The following is a 10,327-nucleotide window of genomic DNA, read 5'->3' as shown; positions in this document are numbered from 1 at the left end:
CGGGCGGACCGGCCCCAGCACCGCGGGCAGATCCCAGCGGACCGGCCCAGCACCGCGGACAGATCCCGGCTCCGGGCGGACCGGCCCCAGCACCGCGGGCAGATCCCAGCGGACCGGCCCAGCACCGCGGACAGATCCCGGCTCCGGGCGGACCGGCCCCAGCACCGCGGGCAGATCCCGGCTCCGGGCGGACCGGCCCCAGCACCGCGGGCAGATCCCGGCTCCGGGCGGACCGGCCCCAGCACCGCGGACAGATCCCGGGTGGGAGGAAGGGAGGGAGCTCGGCGTCAGCTCCGGCCCCGCTCCGCGCCTTGGTGCCCCGGGCTCCTGCGTACTGCTGGCAGCCCGCTGCGGTAGCGGCACTCGGCTCTGCCGGGAGATCTCCCCGCACGCACTGCCACCCACCTTGCTCACGGTGCCAGAAGAGGGCTTGTGTTAGGGCTCACAATCTGTCTTCTGTGGATCGGGATTTAAGAGCTTGGACGGTGCCTGGTTACAGTGGTGTATGATTCTACAGACCCCGAAGTGCACTACAGAGTTCAAAAGAAACCTTGGATCTGTCACGGCGTGGAGGGCCAAAATATACCCCATACAACCAGCAAACCCAACCCAGGCCTTCCTGCCTCCCTGCAACCAACTTTACACACCCAACCGTGAGAATTCCTTCTTTTCCTTTTTCCTTCAGCGACTGTAGGATGAGGCATTTTCTTCTATCTGGCTCAGGGTAAAAAAGCATACCCTGGGGGCATCAACACACATCTGGCAGGGACTGAAAGGTTTTAATCCAGCCTCTACTGCAATCAACAATGGCAAATGAACCAGTGATTCTGAATGTTTATGACATGGTGAGTATGAAATACTACTGACTGGGAGGCAGTGGGGCTGGGTTGGGAGCTCATGCTTGTAGGGCAGGCACTGTACAAAGAGGAGCCAAGCACAGATACCCAGAGGGGCTGATTCTCTCTGCCTCCTTCTCTTCCTTGGCCCAAACTCCTCATCCAAACCTATCATCCTCTCATGTCAGAGATGTCAGAGATGATGCTGACTTTTTTTTTTTTTTTTTTTTTTTCTCCCTTGTGTTTAGTTTAGCATATTTGGCCAGATTACAGGTATTGTGCCAGATATTTTGCAGGATTTTTCAGGAGCAGCACTGGGTGAGGAATGGACTTCTCAATTTCCAGTGCCCCACTTAAGGAAGAAAATGTGATCACCTCTATGTGTTAGAGATAATTTTCCTTTAAGTGAATTACCACAGCATTAGCAGATTGTGGGGCCATTAGGATTTCATCTAAGGAGGAAAAACAGCTGTAGATTTGCAATGTAAGAACATAATTTCTAATAATCTGGATCAGTTCCTCATATGCATAAGATTGTAGTTAATAATGTTCTCTGAAGGTTAATTGCAACAGCAAGAGTAAGAAATTGTCTGGTGAAGTTTCAGCACAGAAAGGGCCATGGGCACATGCTGCTCAGCAATATTTCCTGAATGATCACAGGGGTAGCAAGGGGTGTTCCTTGACCTCTTCTTGCAAGGGGGACTGTGAGTGGGTGTCTTCTGTGCTAGCAAATCAGAAGGTCCAAATCTTGGCACAAATCCCCAAAGAGAAGGTGGCTTGGCACAGCCTATTTTCTTGCTGGTCTGACAGAATCTTAGCAGAATCATGTTCACATGAGGATTGTTTTGATGATTATGGATTTCACCTTTGTTCTTTGATTACCAACTAATGATTTAAAAAAAGTACTTTTCAGATGTTCCACAAATTTAATAAACCTTTCTGGGGAAAATAGGACCTTACAAGGCCCAGGTGCTGACTGAGCTCTAAATATCCAGCTCCAGACCTTTAAGATTAGAGCATACATTTGCTTTTTATCATCAGGCAGTGACAACTTTTACCAGGAAGCCTACAGAACAGTGTGGGTTTCCCTGTTGGGGAAAGCCAGAGAATAGACACCAAATAGATTAGGAGTGGGTTGCTGTAAAAGTCAGATGTCTTTTTATCACAAGGTTCAAGGGATCTTTTGTGAAGTAAAACAGGTGGGTTGTTTTCTGAGGGAAGAGTGAGTGCTAAAGGTTATTTAGGTAGGACTGTATCTGCATTGGTGAGCAGTCCAAAAAGCACAAGTACAGTGGACTGCAACTACCTCTTCCAGAGCTATTATTGGTCAAATTGAGCAACTTGGTGTAAAATCCTTCCCAAGACTTTGGTCTTGAGTGTTTATTGGTCGGTTGCTTAGCAGCCTGAATTGTGAACTCCCCCAAGAAGTTCTTCAACCAAGATGTTTGGTAACCCAAATAGGTGGTAGCTACTGCCTGCTAACAGGGGACTCACATTGCAAATGCACATACAAGAGTTTATCATTAATCCTTTGAGGAACATAAAGGAGTTGTGTTGTCCTTTTATAATATCCACTGGCTTCCTTGCACTTTTTTCAGTTTGTTCTGCAGCAGACTATGGCCTAAGCTTTCCTCTCAGCCCTTGTTGATCCATCCCAAACCAGTGAATGTTTCACCACTGAGCTGATGAAATCCAAATACTGGATGGACATGGTCTTTACCATTTTATGTTTGATTGATTGACACCAAAGATGAAGCCTTGAGTAATTAAGGCAGAAGGAGCTTGCTGTTCTTGTTCATTGTGTTCTGAGATGGGCACCCAGACACAGTGAACAGAATTGAGGTCACCCATTTACTTCACACTTAGTAGTTTTTGCTGCTTAGCAAACCACGGAAATCTTCATGTGTAAGTACTAATTCCATGGATTAACCAGTCTGTACACAGAAACCAATCTATTTTCTTACAGCATCTGTTTGACTACCACTGAGTCACCTGTAGCTCAAGTCCTACCTCATGACTATTGCTGCTACATGCTTTTCCATTGCTGCTATGATTTTAACACCACGAAGCCTGGAATGTAGCCATGCAAAATCTGCACTTTGTTACACAGTGGTGGGGAATTGCGGGGGAACTGGGAAATGAGCACATTTGCTTGAATGACTGTTGGGAAACTAGCCTCAGTGGAAAAAACCCAACAACAACAACAAAAAGACAGCTGGGAACAACAATTAACTGGATGTAAAGTTCTGCTTTCCTGACAAAGAATATGGCCACTGCATGGCAACTGGAAGCACTTACACTGCAGGAAAACTTATCCCTAGGGCAGAAGTTCAATTATGGGCTTTGTGCAGCTATGAAATACCCACTCTGTGTGGTCTTGTGTATTCAAAGATTATAGCCATTTATCCTTTTACCCATTGTATATGAAGCAGGCTTCTTTAGGAAAAAAGTGCTGCTATTTAATGAGGTGTTTTGCACAAATTGCTGAAGCAGATAGATCTATTTGTAGGCTTGTTTCCTTCAGCATAAAATAATGGAGCAAAAGTCACTGGGTATTCCCAGTGTTCTGAATATTGTCATTAAAATCAACCTTTTTTCGCACACAGGGTGGTTATATCCCATCTCATGCCAAAGAGCTTGTACATACCTGGACACTTGCAAAACAGACAGGGCAGGTGGACTTTGCTGCTCAATTAGGACAATTTAAAGATTAGGTATGCAGGATGCTGAACTCTGATTTAATGTGCAAGTGTGAACATAGAATAACAACATGGATCATGGGTTTGATCACTGCTGAATCTCTTTACCAGTCTGAATTGAGCTCTTGCATGAACTTAATCTAAGCCATCTGCTGGTTGGAGACCTGCAAGAAATAATTAGGTCTGTAAAATCTGTGACAAAGTTTGCTCAGATTAGTAAATTACAACTTTGCCTTCAGAGGGACAAATCAAATTCCCCTTCATAGCTTGCAGCTCCCTTCCCTCCAGTCTGCCTCAATAAGTTGTTTATTGTGGAACAGATCTTACTTGGACCATAGGCACAGGGTTGACTTTTTTCAGTCAGGATATTATCCTGTTCCCACCTCACTTGAAGTTTTTGTGACTTACATTGGAATAGTTTATTTAGTCATTGTACGTTAATAAATGTTGCCTACTCCAATCAGGCATAAGAGTAACTGCAATTATTTCCTGGTTTTAAATCTTTAACAAGCTAAACATATTCCACTAAAAAGAATTTGCTTGGCAGAGATTTAGGTTTGGGGGCTCTCATATTTTCAGCTTATTGCATAGCACATTCATGCTATCATATTAGAGGAAAAGATATTCCTATCACTATTGTCCCTCTTTTATTACAGCTGAAGTTGTCCTAAATTCCCCCTGTCTTTGCAGCTGATAACATACAAAACTGTTTTAATCTACTGGCATTTTTGTTTACTCCTTCTCCTGGGGAAAATGAGCCCCTGAGATGTGCTATAGAAGACAATGAAAAGCCCTGGTGAGCAGGGAACCAGGGGAGCAGTGATGTAGCTTCTGTTTGGATGAGAGGGGGGCTCTCTTACTCAGCCTTGTCCCACAGTAATTCCATTGATTCTGCTGACAATACTTGTCATTCCCTCTGGAGACAGAAATAATGTTCAGGTCACTGTAGATGGCCTGAAGGAAGGGAGATGCTTTTTCCTTCTGTCTTCAGTACTTAAGGAGCCTTTGAGTCTAGTATAGAAACAGCAACATGATTGCACACAAAGCACTTCATTCTGTGAAGTGATTGTTGTAAAGCATTGACTAGATCATGGAGCATGTTATTATCTCTCTGGAGGAAAGAATAAGTCTAGTTACTTAAAAATGTGAACATGTTTGTGCTTTCTGTAGGTGAAAGTCTCAGATGCTTTTAGCTTGCTTAGTCAGAAAAGTGAAAAATCCTAGTGCAAGTGGTGGCCCCATCTCTGTGCTGCTTGTTAGTTGTTTGTGAGCTGCTGTGTGTGGAGAAGCACAGCATTACCTGACTCTATTTGGTATTCCAGGAGGCCACATGGCAAGAAAGGGGGATTTTTTGTCAAGTAAATTGATAGCTGTGAAATTTCTTGCTGTGATGAGCTGAATGGTTGCTCTAAGTCAATAGTAGAACTTGAGGTCTTGAAAGATTAAGTATTGGACAGTCACTAGGATTTTTTTCTTTTTTTTTTTTATTTAACAAATAGCAAAAAGCAAAATATTGCTTTTGGGAGATTTTAATTAAATTCTGGCAACTCTTACTCTTAATATATTTACATATATATATATGATTTTCCTTCAAATATTTGCGAGTCATTTCTGGCCAAAATTGTTCGTCAAATCTGAATCATTTCAGTTCTCCAAAACACACTGTTCACTCAAAAGTTTGCCATGTTCTTGGAAGGGCATGGCTGGTGTACCCTATTCTTATTTGTTCTGTGACCAGTCACAAAACTCGTAAGTATTCCCTCTTCCATGAATAAAAACTGGCTAGGAGATAATCTGGGGTGTTTTAATCTTTTTCACAGGTTTGTTGTGGAGGTAAGCTCAAAGATTTTGTGTTTAGCATTCTACTCGATCGCTGACTCTTCCTTTATCCAGATTCTCATACATTCTTCTGTCTTCAAACCATACCAAGAACAGGGTACTGGATAACAAAGCAGAATGGTGAGCTAACAGGGGCCTGGAAATAGGTTTCCCACGGTGCTATAGTGTGTCCCACTGAAAAAAGCTAAGTGCTTTTTTTTTCCTAGGAGTAGTCAGACATAGTGTTACTCAAAGGTAGTAGTGTGAGGGATCAGGCAGCCCTCAGGTGCTTGTTTTATGCATCTTCCTGGAGCTTTGAGTTGGCCTTCTGTGCTGGTGTTTTGTTTGGTTGGGTTTGCTTCTTTGTTTGGTAGCACTGTGTTTAGATAATTCAACTATGCATATGCTGCATAATGGATTCAGGGTTCATAATCACTCTCGTGTCATACTATGATACTTTCTGTTATGGGCCCAAAAAGGGAAGACTCTTGGTTAAAGGTTAGAGAGCCTAAATAGACCTCTGCTGAGAAAGAGGGAAGAGAGAAGGAAAAAGCTGCTCTCACTGGGTAACAGCAGAGTCCTAAGCCCAAGATATGAGAGGTGTGTCCAGACTGCTTAAATTTTCTTGAATACAAAAATTTCCAGTGCAAATGCTCTTGACTTGGAAAAAAAGGGTTTCAAAGGTGTTACAGTAAATTTGATGGCAGTACATTTAGAGGTTTCAAATAAATGAGGCCGAGCGGTCTGGCAGTCTGTGTGGATGAGGAAAGCTAGGCTTTGTTTCTGCTTCTCTTTTCCTCCTAGACTGCATCCATTTCATTTGAGTGACAACAGGCTGACATCAGGCAGGGTAGTAAAGTGGGATTGCTCCCTTGCCCTGCCTGAATGCAGGAGCAGAGGGACAAGAAAAGCAGTTTGGTGATGCCGAGTACTGTGTTGTAGTCAGTGGCTGCTTCAAGCCTGTGAGAAGATGACAAAATGCAACTAGACATCCCACCCCTCTTGTGTCGTTGGAGAAAGGAAATCAATTGGAGGAAGAAAAGATTCAGAAAACTATTACACTGAGCTGCATCTGAGTCCTTTCCTTCAAGAAGAAATCCAAACATGTCATCTGATTTAAATCAATTGAGAAGAAAAAGAGGAAGTGGCATGGCCCAAGTTAATAAGCCCAGCAATGAAGTGTGTCCGTTTATGTATAATAAGTGAATTTTTGTTGTCTTAGCAACAGCCTGGAGATGTGCTATCCATCGGGGGAACAGTCTGTTTGGATGTTGTCAAGGTGACAAGCTGGCTACCTGTCTGTGTTACTGCAGATCTCCAGCACTGCAACCCTGTCACTGGCTACTGTATGCTTATGCATGAGATGTCTAAAGAGCTGTCTCTTGACTGCACACAGGGCATTGCTCTCTCCAGCCCTGCCATTTATCCCATCAGCAAGCTCACTGAACCAGTGCTCTGTTGCTCAGTGGTCTGACTTGAACTGACTCATCCAGGGCAACATGAGATTTTTCACTTCTGCTTGTCCTGCTCGCCTTAGGAAAACTGCTCCACAACATGCTCTCCTTTATACCAGAAAATGTAAGAAACCTGAGGAGAACCTAGGAAAGCTAAAAACAGTGTTAAAAAATGTGTGAACTCTTCTGGAGCTTGCTTCTGGAGCAAAAGCCTCGCAGAGCCTGTCATTAGCCTACAGTTCCCACAGCAATGCTCTTGAGTTGGTTCCTGCAGGTGACAGTCTGACTTGGTGTCTCTAAAGCACTCATTTCAAGGCAGTCTGAACTCCTGTGGAGTCAGGAGACTCCTGTGCAGGATTTCAGGTATAAGCTCAGGGGTTTAAAGTAAGGTCAGCTCTAACCCAGAGATACAGAAGATCCACACTTACTTTTGCTGCTACTGGAAGCTGTCTACAGGCAAAATTACAATCCCTTGGCCTGGCTCTGAGAGAAATGATCATTTCCTCTTGAAACCATATGGAAGTTGGTTTCCAGTGATTTTTCTCTGATGCTTTTTGGGCTTTCCCCTTACAGAAAGGCAGACTCCTTTTGGAACATGACACTTCTGTCAGCAAGATTTAGCTTCTGGCTCACTAGGTTGTCAAGGTTCCTAATTTTACTTGGCTATTCCTTAAAACAAACAAATAAACCCCTAAACCAAATAAACCCTCCTTACTATTGATGAAAGCTGATGTGTTGACAGTACTGGAGACTGTCATACTCCTAACAAATAAATTTATGCTAGCAGTAGGAAAGCAACCCTTCTGGCTCTTGTGCCTCATCCCTAGTGTATAGGTTGAGCTGCTCTGGTGTCATGGCTCAGCTGGTCATCCAGCTTCCTACTCAGGCAGCCCACAGGGACAAAGTCATACATGCAGTGGGAGCTTCTGTAGGGGAGAGCTGAGCAGTAGTGTGCTACTAAGTTGGAACAGCTGTCAGATCCATTTCCAAGTGTGGTGATTGGCAGGTATATGGTTGTGCATTAGTGCAGTGAACTGAATTTAAATAGGTGTCCTAGGGCAGAAAGCTATGTTAGTGACCTGAGCTGCCCTTATTCTAGTTCTCTGTTTGTTTCAGTCCCTCTTGTTCCTGTTATTATGCCAAGATGACGTACCTGGATCTGGGGAGGGAGACAGAAACCAATCAATACTAAAAAAAAAAATCTATATTTCTACTGGGGAAGAAAAAACCCCAAAGTTCTCAAGTCTAATGGTTCTTTCTCTAACAAGTGGACTCAAACTTTAGGAAAGAAAAAAAAAATTGCTACTGTTCTTGGCAAACACTGGGTGTTTTTGAGTATGAAAGATCCAGAGCAGAGAAAGCACTCTTCTCACTTCAGAGCTTTATCTATCAGCATGTGAGTCTGTGAGACTTCTCATCTCGGAGGAAAATATGAGACTGCATCCTAGGATTGGCAAATTGTTTTAATTGGTAACTTAATTTTAAAAAAAATTAATCTTAAGCTGTCTGGGAAAGCAATGATAAGGGAAGTAGAAAATCTGGGAGAAATAAATGATCTCTAATAGGTAGGAATGCTGATCTACAGAAGCAAGTGTCTGATGCTAGAAATACTGAAAGCATATCAGCCTGTTTAGTGCCTTCATTTTGTGTGTCAACATACGAGTTGATTGCCATGTGGCTCCTGATAGATCCACATTTCTGGGAAAGGGAGGACCTGGCACAGTGTAAGCTCAGTTGATTACATGCTTTGCTGAACCTTCAAATCTGCTACTTTGCTTTTCATCTGGTCATACTTAAATCCACAAGGCACTATCAACCTCTTTGCTGTTCTCTTCAATATCTTCTAGTGAGTGATTTATACTGGATTCTGATGCAAGAAAATAAGCTTCCTAGATGCTGATTGCTGCCTTGGGGTTTAGAGTGTATGAGGAGCCCAGTGTAGCCTTCCAGAGTGAATTACAGGCTTTGCCATGTAATTCATGTACCCTAGGTACACAGTACTCTCCTAGACGTCTGTTATTGGCTCATCTCTGTCTCTTGCTCTGTCTGGGAGCAGAAAGAGAGAAAGCAAGAGGTTAACCATGGGATTAATCTGATAAATCATTACCTCTGTCATTAATCTCTACTTTTGTGCAGCACTTGGGGCAAGAACTTGGCTATTTGCTCTAGTTCCATAAGAAGAGGCCTAGGTTGTGGGTATTTTCAGGCAGGGCTTGGGTGCTCTCTTAGCAAATCACTTATCTAGAAAATGAAAGGCTCTACCTAGTGAAGCATCAATATAAAAGGACATTTTAGGATATTTGGCTGACCTCTGGATTTCTCTTAGGAAAGGTTGAGGTATTTTCCCTCATTGATCCTCTTTCATAGCTATCAATTTTGAAGAGACATCTAGACTATTTTAGGGCATTTGAGATGGTACATACCCAGAGGTTCCGTCATGAGTGTTGCTTATGTGCTGGGGCAGTAAAAAAACTAGTTCTGCATTTGGAACTGCATTGTGGAAAGGGAGGAAGGCAGGGCTGAAGGTTTCCAAATCTGTGGAGGCCAGAGCTAAAAATGCATGTCCCAAGCTGAAATCCACCCACCATCTGTCTCCAGCTTTAACATTCATTGTTCTTGATTGTAGTGCCATTTGCTGTACTTTTATTCACTCTAATTTTTATGGCTGCTTGTTATCCAAGACAGCTGGCTATCTTCTCTTTGGCAGTTCTTTGGATGTGGAATAGTCTTATTTTCTACTACTGGAGCTCTGTGCCTTGTGTGCTGGCTACTGCAAGAATACTGGGGGACAGAACATTGAGGAACAGGTTGTACTGAATTGAAACAGAATGGATGAATTCCAGTGTAAGCCAAGGAGAAACAGGAGCAAATTAAATGGGTCCAGGTGTTCTTGGGACCAGAAGAAAGGAAATACTATAGATCCTTTTTTTTCCCCCTTATGTGTCTCACAAACAAGAGCTGTGACTTCTGCTGAGCAAAAGCCTCAGAAAGGATGGGAAAATGCAAACCACATGGATCCATTAAAAAATTCGGTTGTTTTTATTGTCTGGGTCAAATTCTGTCTCCTCTCCTGGGCAGAGTGCTGCTGGCAGGAGTTGTTCTACATCATGGTAGCCAGAGGCCTTGGCAAACAGGCAGGACACCCCTGGGGCAAGGGAGGGACAGACAGGAGCTCATCCCAACACTGTGTTTATTAGATTGGTTATACATCTCCCTGACTGCTGAGCATGTACTCTTCTGTCCCTTTTATTCAGACAGAGCTTATAGGAAGGAACATGTCACCAGAGAGCTGAATTGGGAGGTAAAAAAGAATGGGCATGGGGAGGAAGAGACTCCTTACACATCTGTTTTTCAGTTTTTAACTGCACAGGATCAGTTAAACTTTTTCAATACTCTTTGAAGTGCCCTCTACTCTTGAGTGAAAGGCAAGGAAGCAGGAAGCAGGCTGGAGTAAAGGTGATATTCTACAGCTCACACATCCATGTGTGGCTTTTCAAGTGCTGTTTGTAATGTGGCATGT

At 43.5% G+C, this 10,327-nt stretch overlaps 1 protein-coding gene across 1 annotated transcript in view; it reads left to right on the top strand.

The window, feature by feature from the left end:
* Window positions 1-238: 238 nt before the first annotated feature.
* LOC110476077 (deubiquitinase DESI2) overlaps window positions 239-10,327 on the top strand; it is a 50,017-nt gene continuing 39,928 nt past the window's right edge. The window contains exon 1 of the mRNA XM_021540749.2: window positions 239-845. Within this exon, the coding sequence (XP_021396424.1) occupies window positions 807-845 (39 nt within the window). The 5' untranslated portion in view covers window positions 239-806. The remainder of the gene's footprint in view (window positions 846-10,327) is intronic.

Source organism: Lonchura striata, chromosome 6 (assembly GCF_046129695.1).
Source record: "Lonchura striata isolate bLonStr1 chromosome 6, bLonStr1.mat, whole genome shotgun sequence".
NCBI classification, from domain to species: Eukaryota; Metazoa; Chordata; class Aves; order Passeriformes; family Estrildidae; genus Lonchura; species Lonchura striata.
The sequence above is the reverse complement of the archived record's forward strand: the minus strand, read 5'-3'. Positions and strand labels throughout refer to the sequence as shown.